Source organism: Salmo salar, chromosome ssa14 (genome assembly GCF_905237065.1).
Source record: "Salmo salar chromosome ssa14, Ssal_v3.1, whole genome shotgun sequence".
Taxonomy (NCBI): Eukaryota; Metazoa; Chordata; class Actinopteri; order Salmoniformes; family Salmonidae; genus Salmo; species Salmo salar.
In genome coordinates this window covers 25,992,777-26,012,243 of record NC_059455.1, presented here as the reverse complement: position 1 = coordinate 26,012,243, position 19,467 = coordinate 25,992,777, and the positions used below count along the sequence as shown (strand labels likewise).

Here is a 19,467-nt window from a genome sequence, read left to right as displayed (position 1 = left end):
TAGAAAGCAGCTACGTAAAGATATTTTGATGCTAGTCACCTTTTTCAGATCTTTTGGTGCTTTTCAACTGCTTGCTTTGAAGTGTAACTCGTTTTGATCAGTGCTGACATCAGGGGTGTCAAAACATCAGCGGTGCATTTCCCTCTATTGATTGGCCAGCCAGGTTTAAGCTCCTGTCACTGCTGATAGAGAATTGATTGGCCAGATACAGATAGAGGACAAACCGTGGGAGAGAATAAGGAGTTTTTGACTGATTTTTGTCTAATAACCCCTAGAGATTGGGTAAGTAAGGTGGTTGTGGGGGAGTGAAAGAACCAAGGCAAGGAAGGAAGAGTGCAGAGTGGAAGGAAGGAGTCTGAGGAAGGGAGGAGAAACTGGCTGGTGATTACAGTAAATGATGGTATGTGGAGAGGCCAGGCCATCCACAAATGAATTAGGCAAGCACTCTAGGCAGCTATACTTTGAGCGACTCGGAGTACCTGCCACCTCGTATCTGTCTCCTGGGTGCCTGCCTGTTCCAGTGGACTGGTTTATCCCAAATAGTCCACTACTTTTGATCAGGGCCCGTATGAGAGAATATCGTGCCATTTTAGGATGGACTCAGCGAGCCATGCAGGGTTCATCCTCATTCCTCACACCGCCCTGGATGTGTGATGATGTTCACACCAATTTAGAGGCTACATGTCATGTGTAGGACATGCATGCAGGCCAAATCAAGCAGAGTTGGCTGTGCTGGATCAATTCTGTTGTATGGTCTAGGCCTGTGTTTCAATTAGATGTTGAAGGCTATGCGTGATCCTCAGAAAGCTCCTTTGTTAAATAGTTGAAGGTCTAGTACAGAACCCAATATTTATTGAAACCCCACTCCCCTGTGAATCTCTTTCGTATAATGGCACAATGTTAAGCGTTTGATAAATGGATCGAAAAAGCAATTTTGAAGAAAAAAACTACTTATCCTAACTTTTCTCTTTTGAGCTTGGAGATTTAGGTCGATACTTCTGTTTTTATGTTTTCATCAGTCTCTGCCAAGCAGATGGAGAGCGCGGTAGATAGATGGATGCTTCAGTCAGTGCTACAGGATAAATGATCAGACTGCCACTCTGCCCCTGCCAATTTTCTCTCACAAAACAACTCTCCTCTCCTGACTCTCTCTGCCGTACTGTTGCCATTACATCTCCCTCTCAAGTCCCTACCCCAGATTCTCTCTCTAGGAATGCAGCAGAGTTCATTTACGGATAGTGTTCCTTTAATGGCCGCCTTCTCTCTCCCTCCCTGGGCTCGTTTCAAGCCAGAGGTCTAGAGGGCCGTCTAGACGGCCTGCTGTCCCACACTGCTTTAATTGTAGCCTGTGGTTTGGTGAGAGGCCGTTTTTAGGTTGGACCTCCAGTGTGTGTGTGTGTGTGTGTGTGTGTGTGTGTGTGTGTGTGTCTGTATTTTGTGAGTGCCTTTGCGGTGTGTGTAGTGTGTCTAGCCTACACAGTACATTTGCAAGTGTAAATCTTGGTTTTGAGATCCAGTAAGTGTTGTGAGTGTTTCCGAGGGATTCTAGTGGGGTTAACACCAGTGAGATTAACACGTTATTTGAATCCCAGTGGAATCACCTCTGCGTGGTGTTGTTACTCGACTGTTGAGTTAATTTCCGTTAACTCTTTGACTATATATATTATACATTTGATAAGACCTTTAATTATAGCCAGCATATTGTGACTTGCAGGTCTGATGTGGCCCATTCAAACACATTCACTTGGGCAGAATTTATTGAATGCAACCACCACCATGTTTCTGTCACTAACAAACACAGGGGTGGGTATTGCTCACATTTATTCAAAAGGCATGCTGGGAAATATGTAAATAAGGCTTTACCCCCCCCGCCCCCAAAAATAAACTGTAAAACTAAATGTGTTATTGCCTGACACTGAGAAAGTGTACCAGCATCAACTTTAATAGCCATGGTGTTAGGGACCAATGCTATAGTAGGGTTGTTAGTTTGTCAACACTTTGTAAAGTGTTAGTTTAACACTATTTTGGTGGTTCACATATAATTTCGAAGAAAGTGTTGCATTTTAACACTGTTGGTGTTAAAATTCAGATCTCAAATGTTCTAATATGTAAGATCACAGGAGCTGAGTCACTTGCTGCAGGCTGGGTGTAGTGCTAGGCCCACTACATCTGGCTTGTGTTGGCTGCAGCTCTGCATGATGGCACGTTTGTGCACACGCACACATATACACACCCCCCAGCCATCCCTGTGTAACCTGAGCTATGGGGCCAAAGGCTGAGCAATAACAACTCTCTAGTCTGGATTCTCCTGTTGCTGTGAAGACATTAGCAAGTCTTTCCTTCTACTTAAGGGTCACACACATCGCACAGAATTTGGATCTAGCCTTCATCTGCCGATCGTTCAGTGTTTTAGTGACAACCCGCTGTAGATGTCTGACTGATGCCATTTTTCGCCCGATTCAACATGTAAAAAAACTCTGCTCACAAATTATGTTCAGAAAACTGAGGTGCTAATTCCTCTCGGCCAGAAACCGCTATTGGTGTGTCTGAGCCCTTACTGTGTGTTCTATGGTGTCTTCAGTTGCAACCCAGTATCAATCACATTGTGTACTTACAAACCACATCTGCTCTTATCACATTTATCCTGCAATTACTGCTCTGAAAAAACATCCCTACCTGTTGTGCACGAAGAGTGACAATTTTCATATTACAGAGCTGGTGTATATTCCAGACATATTGAAAAATGTTACGGTGTTGACTTGGCTATGCTTTTCTTTTTTTTTTACCAGATGTACCTTTTATCAGAACAAGCGCTTCTTTCTTTTGACCAGATTCTGTTTCTATATTCTGTATATTCACTAAAACCCATCCCCTTTCTCCTCTTTCAGCGTTGCAGTGCGACTGCCAGTGGTGTAGTAACAGTACCTGCTACACAGATGGCCTGTGCTTTGTGTCCTTTGTCAAGTCGGGCAGTAAGATGGTGGCACAGGGGAGCAGGTGTTTACTGGAGGCAGACCTCATCCCTAAAGACAGGCCATTCTTCTGCGCCCCTTCCAAGAAGGAGAACACCGGTGTTGTCCCTGTCTGCTGCAACAGAGACATGTGTAACAAAGACCTCAACCCAGAAGACTACTCGGAGACATGTAAGTGTCTGATATGTCTTGGGTCTCTATCATCTTTCACACACTCGCATGCCATGTCCTAATTTGGCTACTAGCTCATAGGCAACTACCTAATGTGCAGTTCATCTGAAAGGAGGAAGTCATAATATGAAAATGTTGCCCATCATATTACCATATACTTTCCTAATCATTTCAGATGTACAAAAAATGTTTTGGGGTTAGGTGCTAGGAATATATTGGGTGACTCAATCTAAACAGTGAAGCAGAGAACTGATGGCGAGACAATATATTTCTAAAGCATGTTTGATCCTCCATTCACTATTCTACAATAGAATAAGGGTGTCTCCTGCACAAAGCATTCCCTGTACTTTTTTGGACCATGGACCTTGAAAATATGTCACAGAATTGTCTGTGTTACTGTGTGTGTGCACGCTATGCATACGTACAATTGAATCTTTCCGCCATTCTGCTCTTTCAGTTTCTGTCGCCTGCTTTGTGAAATATGAACCCATACATACAGGCCACAGGCCCAAGTCATTTTTCAGCTCTGATTTATTGGATGTTAGGTCATTTTTATAAGAACAGGAGGTGATTGTTAGTGATATTATTCTCCCAGCAACAACCCATGTTTCTTCATGAGTTATTTGCTTTCACACCGCAAGGCTCTACCTGTTTCTTTTTATAGCACTCTCACTCATGCGGGAAAGTCACAATGCCAGTTTTTAAGCCCGGTATCCTGGACACGGACGCACATCCCGTTCAACAAGCTTTTTAGTTTAAGACCGTCTTAATCTGTGTTCATCAAACTGGCACTATATGTCACTGAATATCGTTGAATATATCTGAAGCAATGTCTCTGCTTGGACATGCTGTCGGGTTCTGCTCTTGTGGTCAGAAAGAAGCACCTCACTGCTCCCATTCTTGATCATGGGTCTGAAACTGCCTCCATGCTGTGCTTCTCAGTATGATAGTCAGCAGATTTCCTCTCACCATACTGTCATTCAGTAATAGCAGGGCCGTTCGTAAGCCTTCCTCTGTGTGCAGCTGTGACTATTGGGAACATTTGACAGCCTGTAGTCGCCAGGCGGCAGTTGGATGATTGAAAAGCTCCAGAAGCAACTTTTGATGCTTCATAATGAAATCCCACGACAGCTCTTATTCTGAGAGCTGAAAGTGTCTGACTTAAAGTTCCATTAATATTTGATCACCCTCACGTCTCAGATCAGACTCCTCTGATTATCAGCAAGTCAATTAGAGAAAGTCTAGCCAGTATCAGGAAATGTATTTGAATTTAAACCGGGCCGTTGCAATGTTTTCAAAGGAACTCTATCAGTTCCTGCTTTTTTTTGTATCACTGTCCCATGCATGTGTGTTAGTATGGCACAACACTAACCCCAGTCTCGTCCCCCCTCCAGTCCCCACAGCCCGTACCCCTCCACTGAGCCCAGTGACCCTGGCGGCCGTCATCGCGGGACCGGTGTGTGTGCTGTGTTTCGTGCTGCTGCTGGTGTTCTATGTGTGCCACAGCCGCTCTGTCGTCCACCACCGCGTGCCCAACGAGGAAGACCCTGCCATGGACCACCCCTTCCTGGCCGATGGCCACACCCTCAAAAACCTCATCTACGACATGACCACCTCAGGCTCCGGATCAGGTGGATTTTGTAGTTCTATGTACTACTGTACATTCATCACACCCTTTGGGAGATACGTTTTAAACAGATTGAGTTTAATGGAGGAGGTGTTGCATGCTCTGCTATGGTACCGATGAAGCTTTGTACAAGATGTCCAGTTTTATCTTCATAAATATGTTCCTAAAGTTAACATAACATCCCTACCAATACAGTTTTCGCACCTCGGGGTGCTAGAATCTCCCTTAGGATAGATTTACGTATTCCATCTATTTTAAGTTGGGATGCTATATCAGCCCAATGCACAAAGTCTGGCTGTAGGCACTTTCAAATGACATTTACTGACAGGGTTATGTAAGTTCTGAAAATGCCTAGAAGTTGTTTCTATAGAGCTGCAATACTGACCTTGGGAACGCTTACAGTTTCTCATACTAAATGGGTTGTATTAAAGAAGTTCTTCAATACTGTGGTTTTCTATGGAGTGATCCGCAAGATGTAAATGAGAGCCAATAAGCTGCTGTAAATGTTCTTGGCTATGAATGTTTCAGCGAATGATTAAGAGACCTGAGTGTTTCATCAGTAATTCATCCGTTTAGCAGCCGGTGAGACTGACATACAGCTACCAGTCAAGGACCATCATTCAATCATGAAATCAGAATCGTATTCATCGAATTCAGTCAGAAAAATAGAATTGTGGCCATCATTCCATAATGGCTTTAACATGAACTGTCCATAGAACTGGAGATGAAAAGTTATTCAGCTACTTGATATCAGCCTTCTATTGATAGCGAGGTCGTGACAGTATTTGTTTTTCTCTGCCCTGGCACCAACTTAATGGTTATTCTCCCTGCTCATTGAGTTTAATGTCCAGGTTTAAGAGAAGGTAAAAAAATGTAGGCCACCCATGCAGCTGGAACGTGGGCAGAAGCACGCTCTAGAACAGGGTTCCAAACACCTCTCATGTCTCTCCCCCAGGTGCACGTTTTGTTTTTTTGCGTTAGCAATACACTGCTGATTCAATAATCAAAGCTTGATGACGAGTTGGTTATTTAAATCATCCATGTAGTACTAGGGTAAAAAAACTAACTGTCCTGCCCCCCCCTGCTAAGGGGACAGGACAACTTCACCGCATCAAAGGGACGATGGACGGGGCCATGTACCGTCAAATCTTGGGTGAGAACATCCTTCCCTCAGCCAGGACATTGAAAATGGGTCGTGGATGGGTATTCCAGCATGACAATGACCCAAAACACACAGCCAAGGCAACAAAGGAGTGGCTCAAAAATAAGCACATTAAGGTCCTGGAGTGGCCTAGCCAGTCTCCAAACCTTAATCCCATAGAAAATCTGTGGAGGGAGCTGAAGGTTCGAGTTGCCAAACGTCAGCCTCGAAACCTTAATGACTTGGAGAAGATCTGCAAAGAGGAGTGGGACAAAATCCCTCCTGAGATGTGTGCAAACCTGGTGGCCAACTACAAGAAACGTCTGACCTCTGTGATTGCCAACAAGGTTTTTGCCACCAAGTACTAAGTCATGTTTTGCAGAGGGGTCAAATACTTATTTCCCTCATTGAAATACAAATCATTTTATAACATTTTTGACATGCGTTTCTCTGGATTTGTTTGTTGTTATTCTCTCTCACACTGTTCAAATAAAAAATTATAGACTGATCATTTCTTTGTAAGTGGGCAAACGTACAAAATCAGCAGGGGATCAAATACTTTTTTCCCCCACTGTACATGTACGATATACCAGGTAAAACCAGACAGATGGAGGACCTCCAAGGTACAGAATGAGAGGATACTGTCAAAACTGACACTCTTCAGACAGTGTTTAATTTGTTCTATTTTCAGAAGATATTTTGTTTGACGTCTTTGAAACAGAGAGTAGCTGCAGGTCTGACTGTTGATGTCTTCCTACTATGTCTTCCTTCATTCCATTTTTGGATCCAATGGCCTGCTTTTAATCCGTGTCTTCAGTGTCTCTTCCACACAATCACTATCACAGTTGCAAGGTCCTCTCACCTTGCTGTATCAAACTGCTTTTAAACTTATCCTAAAAGGGCCTCATAATAACTGGGCTCCCTCTCCATACACCCCCCCCCCTGCAGGTCTGCCCCTATTGGTGCAGAGGACCATAGCCAGGACCATCATCCTGCAGGAGAGCATCGGAAAGGGGAGGTTCGGGGAGGTGTGGCGGGGCCGCTGGCGAGGAGAGGAGGTGGCCGTTAAGATCTTCTCATCCCGGGAGGAGCGCTCGTGGTTCCGCGAGGCCGAAATCTACCAGACAGTCATGCTTCGCCACGAAAACATCCTGGGCTTCATTGCCGCTGACAACAAAGGTCCTACGGAATATTGGAACAGGGTAGTGTTCAGTAGGGAGAAACATTTTTGAAACGGGGAGGTACTTGTCCAATAAGAGCCCAGATTTTCATTTTCTGTAGGAAAATGTTTTGATAGTGTGCCCTACTGAACATGACTCTGTATTGATCCTATTTTCTATGACCTATGATGCTCTTAATTTGACATGCAGTTGGAACTGTGTATTTGGGACCAAGATAGTAGAGTCAGGATACTAGCAGGCAGCGTTTCATTGAGTTTCTCTGATCTGTTGTAAATGCAGGCATTGTGTAAAGTGTAGCTCACCTAACTGCTCTCTCTCTCTCTCTCTCTCACTCACTCACTGTTCTCTCTCTCCTTTCCTCTCAGATAACGGCACGTGGACCCAATTGTGGCTGGTATCAGATTACCATGAGCACGGCTCCCTTTTTGACTACCTGAACAGGTACACGGTGACAGTGGAGGGCATGATCAAGCTGTCCCTGTCCACCTCCAGCGGCCTGGCTCACCTGCACATGGAGATTGTTGGCACGCAAGGTGAGGAGGACCAATCAAAATGTGTCTCTTAATGTACTTCGTATAGCATATGTATCCACATAACATGCACATAGTTATGAAATGTAGTGGTTTTACTCTGCACTCAGATATTCCTTTCTCTGCATCTCTTCCTTTTCCTCTTCTCTCTCTCCCTTTTCTGCTCGCTCTCGCTCTCTCTCTCCATTTACCCTCTTCCCCCTGTTCTCCTCCCCACAGGTAAACCTGCCATCGCCCACCGCGACCTGAAGTCTAAGAACATCCTGGTGAAGAAGAATGGTACTTGCTGCATCGCTGACCTGGGATTGGCTGTCCGCCATGACTCTGCCACTGACACCATCGACATCGCCCCCAATCACAGAGTTGGAACCAAGAGGTGACTGCCTGCACGGCCAGAGAAACATGTGTCTGCGATACACACAGAGGGAGAAACACACATACACAGAAACGGATACAGACACACACACACACAGACAGAGAGAAGCCTCACGTAATGCGGCACCTACTTAAGATTAGGTAGACCTCAATTAGGTTACATTATTTTGCTCGGGTCCCTTACTCCACACGGCTGTGTATGCCCTCAATGGTGTGCTGTCAGTATTGAGTCTGTCTTGGGCTGAGGCTCAGGGAAAATGACATCTGAGTCATTGGACCGGTTGACATTGGATGCCTGTGAGTGATAGAGAGAGCGGAGGAGTGATGACGAGAGAGACTGCTGAGTGGATACAGCATTATCTCTGAAATCTTAAACCGCTCAGTGGAAGGAGCGTGTTGGCAAAGCATCGCTATCTGATCCGATTGGTCCATTACACTTCTCGGGTAACAGTGTAAAACATGGTTCAAACGATCATTTTGATATCATGAATGGTGAATTCTTGCATCCATAGCTCGGTCTATGAATTTGAGAGTGATTCAATTTCTCCAGCCCAATCCCTCAGCTGTTTACTGAACCAGGGGTGAGACGGATCCTTTGTTATTGTTTCTACTGCTGATTACCGCTTTAAGGTATTGCCTGCATTACTTTTATTTGCGTTAGTAATGCCATTTATCACTAATGTTCATTGTTTACAGTTTAAGTCGGAAGTTTACATACACTTAGGTTGGAGACATTAAAACTCGTTTTTCAACCACTCCACAAATTTAATGTTAACAAACTATAGTTTTGGCAAGTAATTTAGGACATCTACTTTGTGCATGACACAAGTCATTATTTCAACAATTGTTAAGACAGATATCATTCACTGTATCACAATTCCAGTGGGTCAGAAGTTTGTATACACTAAGTTGACCGTGCCTTTAAACAGCTTGGAAAATTCCAGAAAATGATGTTATGGCGTTAGAAGCTTCTGATAGGCTAATTGACATCATTTGAGTCAATTGGAGGTGTACCTGTGGATGTATTTCAAGGCCTACCTTCAAACCCAGTGCCTCTTTGCGTGACATCATGGGAAAATCAAAATATATCAGCCAAGACCTCAGAAAAAAAATTGTAGACCTCCACAAGTCTGTTTAATCCTTGGGAGCAATTTCCAAATGCCTGAAGGTACCACGTTCATCTGTACAAACAATAGTATGCAAGTACAAACACATGGGACCACGCAGCCATCATACCACTCAGGAAGGACACGCGTTCTGTCTCCTAGAAATGAACATACTTTGGTGCGAAAAGTGAAAATCAATCCCAGAACAACAGCAAAGGACTTTGTGAAGGAAACAGGTAGAAAAGTATCTATATCCACAGTAAAACGAGTCCTATATCGACATAACCTGAAAGGCCGCTCAGCAAGAAAGAAGCCACTGCTCCAAAACCGCCATAAAAAAAGCCAGACTACGGTTTGCAACTGCACATGGAGACAAAGATCATACTTTTTGGAGAAATGTCCTCTGGTCTGATGAAACAAAAATATAACTTTTTGGTCATAATGACCATCGTTATGTTAGGAGGAAAAAGGGGGAGGCTTGCAAGCCAAAGAACACCATCCCAACCGTGAAGCACGGGGGTGGCAGCATCATGTTTTGGGGGTGCTTTGCTCCAAGAGGGACTGGTGCACTTCACAAACTAGATGGCATCAGGAGAAAGGAAAATGATGTGGATATATTGAAGCAACATCTCAAGACCTCAGTCAGGAAGTTAAAGCTCGGTCGCAAATGGGTCTTCCAAATGGACAACCCCAAGCATACTTCCAAAGTTGTGGCAAAATGGCTTATGGACAACAAAGTCAAGGTATTGGAGTGGTCATCACAAAGCCCTGACCTTAATCCCATAGAAAATTTGATGGCAGAACTGAAAAGGCTTGTGCGAGCAAGGAGGCCTACAAACCTGACTCAGTTACACCAGCTCTGTCAGGAGGAATGGGCCAAAATTCACCCAACTTATTGTGGGAAGCTTGTGGAAAGCTACCCAAAACATGTGAGCCAAGTTAAACAATTTAAAGGCAACGCTACCAAATACTAATTGAATGTATGTAAACTTCTGACCCACTGGGAATGTGATGAAATGAATAAAAGCTGAAATAAATAATTCCCTATTATTCTGACATTTCACATTCTTAAAATAAAGTGGTGATCCTAACTGACCTAAAACAGGGAATTTTACTGGGATTAAATGTCAGGGATTGTGAAACTGAGTTTAAATGTATTTGGATAAGGTGCATGTAAACTTCTGACTTCAACTGTAGGTGTCATAATTAAGAGGACAGTGTCCAGTGTCGTTCCCACAATGATATAAGGAATGGACAACGATGTGTAAAAGAGTAGACGAGGACGTAACCATTTTCACGTGTAAAACAATGTATCCGGCTAATGCTGTACAGCGGGATGGAAGGGGGTGTGAGGGGAAGTGTGGAAGGAAGACTGTCGTGTGAAGGAGGAAGGTTGAAGCTGAAGTGTTGCAGAGTGGGGCATGTAGAGCAGTGCTGGGGGGCTTGGCTGGTCACAGCGGTCACCAGCAGGCACCAGCTAATCCGCTTCACTGATGCGGTCTTTCTGTGTGTGCTGTCAACCCCACTCCAACACAGACAAGCTCACACGCGCACATACATGCACACTTACACTGACGTGTGCAAACACACGTTATGTTCTTCTGTCCTCGTGGAGACCTAAAATTTAATTTCCGTTCAAAATCCTATTTTCCCTAACCCCAAAATGAACCCCAAACCTAACAACACATAATCTAAACCTAACCTCTAAGCTTAAAATAGCCTTTGTCCTCGGGAAATGTTCCTTGTTTTACTATCCTTGTGGGGGCGTTGAGGATTTTAGGTCCCCACAAGGACAGAAGAACCAACTCTTCCCCCCCCCCCATCTCACCACCACTGTCCCCTGAGGCCTCCAACGACATGTTCCCCCCACCAGGCGGCGCTGCAGTCTGTGACAGTGTGCTAATGTGTCGCCTGGCTTTGTATTCTTGCCACACTCTGCCCTTCCTGTCATTTCATGTACACTGTGATGGACCGTGAACTCTAACCTACTACAGCCCCTCTCGCTCGCTCAGTCTTGCTTACGCTCTCCTGCTCTCTCTCTCCCGCTTTCCCTCTCCTGCTTTCCCACTCTCCTGACAACACTGCAAGGCTCACCTCGATGAGATCATCACGTAGTGAATGATTGGACAATAGCCTTGAGAGTGTACAGGGTCACTCAAGATACTCTGCGAATAATGTTGTCACTCTGTCTGAGAGGCTAAAGGGAACTGTCTGATGAATGTCTCCTCAGGTACATGGCCCCTGAAGTCCTGGATGACTCCATAAACATGAAGCATTTTGAGTCATTCAAGCGGGCAGATATCTACGCCATGGGCCTGGTGTTTTGGGAGATCGCACGGAGATGCTCAATAGGAGGTGAGCTAACACTATGCTCCTTTTAGCTCCGAGTTGTTTTGGCCCCAAGGACCTTGGCTAATTCTGAAGCATCAAGTCCATTACACAGTGCAGCCAGCCACTGACACAAGGCTTTGGATCTGTGGGACTCTGACTCTTCTCTCATCTGTCCCTTTAAGGCTTGGTGTCATCATATTTGTCATTCTCTAGTATTTTCAACACTTTCTGTCAGAATTATATCGTAGATTGCCATTGGCCTGTGTTCTTAGATTAGCATTGGCCTTTATTCTGTGTAAGCGTTTGTCTAATCCAATCCTGTGTCTGTTGCCCCCAAGGTATCCACGAGGACTACCAGCTGCCCTACTATGACCTGGTCCAGCCAGACCCCTCGGTGGAGGAGATGAGGAGGGTGGTGTGTGACCAGAAACTACGGGCCAACATCCCCAACAGGTGGCAGAGCTGCGAGGTATTACACCATGCACTTCTTGCCTTGCTGTACTTCACTGCCCTTAGGAATATCATCCATTTTGTTTCTCGCTCCCTCTCTCTGTTTGTCGGTTGGACTGTCTACCTCTTCTCTCTCTCTCTCTCTCTCTCTCTCTCTCTCTCTCTCTCTCTCTCTCTCTCTCGCTATCTCTCTCTCTCTCGCTATCTCTCTCTCTCTCGCTATCTCTCTCGCTATCTTTCTCCATTGTTTTGTCTCTATTCTCCTTTCGGTCTCCTGCAAACAGCCTTCCCACTTCATCATCACTAGATCTCCTCTGTCTTTATTGATGCACTTTTTATTGCTGGAGAACAGACAATTAGATTACATCCAATTTGCAGTAATAAAGCCTCCTAATCGAATCATCATCCCCTGCAAGGTTACAATGGCTGCTGCCAGAGCATCAGCATCCCAGGTCAGCTGTAAAGCAAACCACTGGATTGATGGACAAGCTTGTGAATATTAAATGGCCCATCAGTCTAAATCACTCATAGCACATCAGGGACATATTCAAAGAGATGAATAGAAGACTCATCTCTCTGCCCTTGTCTATGCTGCTCCTCACTTTAAATCTGGAGATGGACTGGTGTTCTTTCAGCAGTGCTGAGCTTTCTCTCTCTCTCTCTATAATGTTGCCAATGTTAAAAGTCATAAACATTTCCACAGCTCGGCTGCGTGGGTGCGAGCCGCCTGCATACATACATACATACATACATACATACATACATACAAGTAGCAGCAGCCTTTAGTTAAGAGAATGAGTTTATCTGGATGTCTAGACAGGTCTGTTCCAGCCAGGGTCATGTTGTGTAGCTGTCTCCTCTAATAAGCAAAGCATTCACACAGACCGCTGGTTCTGAAGCGGAGCACATGTCCGTGACTTCTCAACAATGAAACGCAGTGTTGGTTCAGGAACTCTGTTTATTATAAGATGCGGTAAAGACGTCAATGGAACGCAGACCGTGGGGGATAGAAAGACGCCGGATTGGTGCACATTCAACAAATCTGATCTAACAAATGTGACATTGGGAGTGGTGGAAAAAGTGTCCGATTTTCATACTTGAGTACAAAGTAAAGATTCCTTAATAGAAAATGACTCAAGTGAAAGTCACCCAGTAAAATACTATTTGAGTAAAATATACTTAAATATCAAAAGTAAATGTAATTGCTAAAATATATTTAAGTATCAAAAGTAAAAGTATAAATAATTTCAAATTCTTTATATTAAGCAAACTAGACAGCACAATTTTCTTGGTTTTTATAATGTACGGATAGCCAGGGGCACACTCGAACACTCAGCCATCATTTACAAACGAATCGTGTGTTTAGTGAGACGCCAGATCAGAGGCAGTAGGGATGACCACGTATTCACTTGATAAGTGTGTGAATGGACCATCTTCCTGTCCTGCTAAGCATTTAAAATGTAACGAGTACCTTTGGGTGTCAAGGAAAATGTATGGAGTAAAAAGTACATGTATTTTCTTTAGGAATGTAGTGAAGTAAAAGTTGTCAATAATTTATAAATAGTAAAGTACAGATACCCCAAAAAAACGACTTAAGTAGTACTTTAAAGTATCTTTTACTTAAGTACTTTACACCACTGGATATTGGTCATCCATCATCAGTGATGTATTGTAACAGGCCCACAATGTGGTTACTAATGTTACATTTCGATATTTGGCTGTTTTTGCTACATAACATTTACAAGTAGTCCCTTTTCAAGTTTAGAAGAAGTTGAATGCTAAAGGCTGACTCCCGTTAATAAACAGTGGCTTCGGAAAGTATTCAGACCCTTTTGTCTTTTTCCACATTTTGTTACGTTAAAGCCTTATTATAAAGTTGATTAAATAAAGGTTTTTCCTCAGCAATCTACACACAGTATCCCGTAATGACAAAGCCAAAACAGATTCTTTTTTTTACATTTTTGCAAATGTATTAAAAATAAAAAACATACCTTATTAACATAAGTATTCAGACCCTTTGCTATGAGACTTGAAATTGAGCACAGGTGCATCCTGTATCCATTGATCATCCTTAAGATGTTTCTACAACTTGATTGGAGTCCATCTGTTGTAAATTCAATTGATTGGACATGATTTGGAAAGGCACACACCTGTCTATATAAGGTCCCACAGTTGACAGTGCATGTCAGAGCAAAAACCAAGCCATGAGATCGAAGGAATTCTCTGTAGAGCTCCGAGACAAGATTGTGTCGAGACACAGATCTGGGAAAGGGAACCAAAAAAATTCTGCAGCATTGAAGGTCCCCAAGAACACTTCCATCATTCTTAAAGGGAAGAAGTTTGGAACCACCAAGACTCTTCCTAGAGCTGGCCTCCCAGCTAAACTGAGCAAGCGGGGGAGAAGGGCCTTGGTCAGGGAGGTGACCATGAACCCGACTGTCACACTCTGACAGAGCTCTGCAGTTCTTCTGTGTAGATAGGAGAACCTTGCAGAAGGATAGCCATCTCTGCAGCACTCCACCAATCAGGCCTTTATGGTAGTGGCCAGACGGACGCTACTCCTCAGTAAAAGGCACACGACAGCCCGCTTGGAGTTTGCCAAAAGGCACTGAAAGACTCAGACCATGATAAACAAGATTCTCTGGTCTGTTGAAACCAAGATTGAACTCTTTGGCCTGAATGCCTAGCGTCATGTCTGGAGGAAACATGTCACCATCCCTCAGGGAAGCATGGTGGTGGCAGCATCATGCTCTGGGGATGTTTTTCAGAGGCATTGAGACTAGTTAGGATCGAGGCAAAGATGAAGGGAGCAAAGTACAGAGAGATCCTTGATGAAAACGTGCTCAGGACCTCAAACTGGGGTGACGGTTCACCTTCCAACAGGACAACGACCCTAAGCACAGAGCAAAGACAATGCAGAAGTGGCTTCAGGACGAGTTTCTGAATGTCCTTGAGTGGCCCAGCCAGAGCCCGGACTTGAACCCGATCGAACATCTCTGGAGAAACCTGAAAATAGCTGTGCAGCAATGATCCCCATCCAACCTGACAGAGCTTGAGAGGATCTGCAGAGAAGAATGTGAAAAACTCCCCAAATTCAGGTCGCCAGGCTTGTAGCGTCATACCCAAGAAGACTCGACGCTGTAATCGCTGCCAAAGTTGCTTCAACAAAGTACTGAGTAAAGGGTATGAATACTTATGTAAATGTGATATTTCCGTTTCGGATTTTTAATAAATTTGCAAACATTTCTAAAAACCTATTTTTGCTTTGTCATTATGGGGTATTTTGTGTAGATTGATGAGGGGGGAAAAAACGATTTAATACATTTTAGAATAAGGCTGTAGCGAAACAAAATGTGGAAAAAGTCAAGGGGTCTGAATACTTCCTGAAGGCACTGTAAGCTAGTAGCATAGCTAGCATAGAGAACAAATGTGATAACAAATATTTTACATAGCTTATTTTTCATACCCTTAATGTAAACATGTCTTTTGGTGATTTTGATCCACTGTTGCGTGATTGAACAGAGATGGGCAGTATTTCCGTTACGTTTTTGAAATGTGTTTTTCAGTTACTTCTGAGTATTTTACTTAAGTCATTTAGCAGACGCTCTTATCCAGAGCGACTTACAAATTTGTCATTTGTATTTTACTGGCCTGAACTACAATATAATGTATTTAGAACATTTTTGCGCACTTTCAAAATACAAAATACTTTTCTATACCATTTTTTTTATATAGCGGCTCACAATTTTGTGGCCCCTTGTCACCCCAAATGTACTGCTTTGGTGTCAGAAGTGCGATGGCACTATGATGTGATAAAAGCTTCTGTTAAATTAACAAAATGTTAGGTGAAAATGAACACTTGCAAACCACACTGGGTATTATTCTAATGATCTCTGTCCCAAACAAGGCCACATTTTATTACAATACAAATGATTTGGACATAAGCATTTGTGCCAATTTTGATTGATTGAAATTATTTCAGTGGGAACATGGGGCCCGGGAAACATTGGTGGACCCCGGTGATAGTCATTCGTTTTAACTGCAATGCAGTTGATTGGCGACGATGACATGAACATGTATTGGGGTTGACATCCATACAAGCGTTGTATGTTGATTTTAACCACAACGGTGTGAAATAAACAGCCTAAATGTAGGCACATTTTTCTGTGGGGCAATGAGGAGATTCGGGATCTTTCCACCTCGCATTTCCATGGAAGTTTTTGTGATGAGTTTCATTGACTTCTTTACCGCATCTATGCTGCCAGGTATCTTCAAGAATCCTGAAACAAAAGAGAACATTCTGGTTAGAGTTGTGCATTCCGTGTGCCGACAATGCTTTGACATAAAGTCGCCAAAGTTGTTTGTTGCACAGGGCAGTAATTAAACCATGTTTCTTTCTACTGTGTTTAAAGCTGCCCATTTAGTAGTACATGCTCTAGCAATGTGAAATATGTTATTAGAAGAACAATCAAAGTGTTGGTTGAAGAATAATTATAGCTTTTATTTAACCTAACGATGTGTTTGTTTGAAGCTCTGCACTGTATCCCTGTTGGCGTGCCGTTGCAGAATAATTTGCGTCATGTGCGAGTCTTCAAGGAATATGTATTGGTTGATGGGAATAATGTTTATGATGCGTTGATATTTCCATGGAAAATGATGTGTTTATGGTTTAAATGTATTTTGGGCTATTGCTTAGGCCTACTTAGGTGCTTATTTGGCCTTTTCCTGAGAGAGGGCAGGTAACAGGTTGGCAATAGTAGAGCCATACCGAAGTTTTGTTTTAAACTTTTCAGGCATCAACTCTGTCTATTAACTACTGAGAATATCTTTGATTTATCCAAGTCGTTATGTCAATGTCCTGTCTGTTATTTTTTGCACTAAAGTCTATTGGCCAATTCGTCCTTCACTGTCCGATCCGCTGCCTCGGCTCATGCTTCACAGTAGGCGTTCAGTGTCCAGGCATACTGCTGATTACAGCCCTGCATTCAACACCGTAGAATCACTGACACATCAACAGGACCGCCAGGACCTTTGGCGGCGATTGGGGCATTGATAAATAGGGATGCTGTGGATTGGTATTCAGGCTTGTGGCTGTGGCCTGGATGTTGTAAATCTGACCAGCCTCTTCACGTCAGAGCTCCATTGTGTCTCCATTACTTACAGGGTAACGTTGTCTTTGCTGAGACGTGCAGACTATGGGTTGAAGTCTTAGTTCAGACTTCTGCTGCAGGTTCAACACCATGCCTCTGAGTCTCTGTCACTGTTTATCTCTCTCACGCTCATGAGTTCTTTCACAACAACAGTGATTCTACTTCAAAGAATGACATTGTGACTTGGGTTGCAAAGGGAGGGTATATTACTGGGTATATATCCAGAAGTTTACCAGTAAAATACCAGCATTTTGGTATCTTCCAAGGATTTTATGTAATTTATCACATCTAGTGGTCATTTGTTGTACTTTAGATTATCACAGGTAATTATCGCTGGCTCTCTGTGGCTTTATCACATGTAAAATATATGAAATAATTAAACCAAGATGATTTAAAATGAAAAAGCTGTAAAACTATCAATTTAGTGAATACCATTGATGTTTAATATGATAGATTCTGCATGAAATATGCTTAATATTTTTAGACACTTATTAATTTTACGTTGTCAATATGCATTTGTCAATGTTTTGGTTTCAAACTGGTGGCAGTTATGAAAAAAGAAAATAGTTGGACAAGTTTCAGAGGTAATTGAAAATAATTCCATTCCTAATGAATGTTTTTCATTAATTAGGCTATTTTCTCTGGAACCATATGGTCTATCTACTAGAAATTCATGGTCGATGTGGACACAGATATAAAAAATAAACACCAAATATGAATATATATATTTTTTAAGTTATTCAATTACAAATGACCAAAGTTATGATAGATTACCAAAAATACTGAAGATTCTGGTAAATTACCAGTAGCCTTGCAACTCTAATTGTCACATTGCTACAGACGTGGTGTATATTCAACGATTGGTGGGGGCAGAAACTATCTCAGTGCTCAACAACTTGCAAAACAAAGTATGGGTGTGTTATTGCTGCTTGTGATGTTGACCCACTTTCTCCCCTGCCACTGTCCCCTCCCCAGGTGCTGCGGGTGATGGCTAAGATCATGAGGGAGTGCTGGTACTCCAACGGAGCGGCCCGCCTCACCGCGCTGCGCATCAAGAAGTCCCTGTCCCAGCTCAGCCAGCAAGAGGGCATCAAGATGTAGACTAGAGGGTCAAGACTACCGGTCTGTCTGGATTTTCTTTCTGTCCCCATCGCTATGTGCTGCTCTCTTCGACATCTCTTTCTCTGAAGAGGGAGGGAGGGGATAGTACAATTCAGGTGGGTTTGTGTACCTTCAATGTCCAATCAGCCTTGAAGGAATGGGAGAGATTGCTTCTCTGCTCTTCTCTGTTCTCCTCTGAGATTGCATCAGGACATGGGTAGATTCTGGATAACATTCTAGACTCTGGATGCGGAGACACAACCCCCTGTCCCTCCTGTTGTTTTGCCTGTCTGTATCCATCCCTTCTTTCTTACCCCATGCAAGAAACGCTGGACTTTATTGGGACCTCCTGTAGGAATTCCATTGCAAATATTCTGAATCAAAGAAAATATGCATTGAAAGAAATTCTAAATTTTGATATACCTCTCTCTGGTCATTTCTCAAAGTACCAAGGTCAGTGTCTATTGAAGTGTTTTGTTTAAACATGATTAAGTGTTACTTATATGAATTTCTTTATTTCACTTAAGATCTTTCACCTTAAAACGTTTATTTTACAGATGCCAGATCCATATTTTTGTATGTGTTTTGTCAAGCAAAACAGGACATGACCTCATTAAGCTTCATCAAATATTCAGTGAAATATGCAATATCTTGTTCATTGCTATGTGTGTATATATATGTTCCTTAAAGTGTTTACAGTGTATTCAGACCCATTGACTTATTCCACATTTGTTACGTTACAGCCATATTCTAAAATTGATTAAATTGTTTTTTTTCCCACTGATCAATCTACACACACTACCCATGATGACAAAGCAATTTTTTTTATATAAATGTTTGCAAATGTATAAAAAAAAACTCAACCTCTGTCAGGTTGGATGGGGAGTGTTGCTGCACAGCTATTTTCAGGTCTCTCCAGAATTGTTCGATCGGGTTCAAGTCCGGGCTCTGGCTGGGCCATTCAAGGACGTTCAGACTTTTCCCGAAGCCACTCCTGCGTTGTCTTGGCTGTGTGCTTAGGGTCCTTGTCCAGTTGGAAGGTGAACCGTCGCCCCAGTCTGAGGTCCTGCGCGCTCTGGAGCAGGTTTTCATCAAGGATCTGTCTGTACTTTGCTCTGTTCATCTTTACCTTGATCGTGACAAGTCTCCCAGTCCTTACCACTGAAAAACATCCCCAGAGCATGATACTGCCACCACCATGCTTCACCGTAGGGATGGTGCCAGGTTTCCGCCAGATGTGACGCAATCTTGGTTTCATCTGGCCACTCTACCCTAAAGGCCTGATTTGGTGGAGTCCTGCATATATATGCATCGGGCCTTTAGGGTAGAGTG

General features: G+C 43.2%; 1 protein-coding gene across 1 annotated transcript in view; it reads left to right on the top strand.

Moving 5' to 3' along the window:
* The window catches only part of LOC106569209 (TGF-beta receptor type-1), a 56,048-nt gene extending 37,093 nt beyond the window's left edge, over positions 1 to 18,955 (top strand). The window contains exons 2-9 of the mRNA XM_014140342.2: positions 2,889 to 3,143; positions 4,538 to 4,774; positions 6,860 to 7,090; positions 7,458 to 7,625; positions 7,842 to 7,998; positions 11,334 to 11,458; positions 11,773 to 11,903; positions 18,010 to 18,955. Coding sequence (XP_013995817.1) covers positions 2,889 to 3,143; positions 4,538 to 4,774; positions 6,860 to 7,090; positions 7,458 to 7,625; positions 7,842 to 7,998; positions 11,334 to 11,458; positions 11,773 to 11,903; positions 18,010 to 18,135 — 1,430 coding nt within the window. The 3' untranslated portion in view covers positions 18,136 to 18,955. The remainder of the gene's footprint in view (positions 1 to 2,888; positions 3,144 to 4,537; positions 4,775 to 6,859; positions 7,091 to 7,457; positions 7,626 to 7,841; positions 7,999 to 11,333; positions 11,459 to 11,772; positions 11,904 to 18,009) is intronic.
* The last annotated feature ends 512 nt before the right edge of the window (positions 18,956 to 19,467 follow it).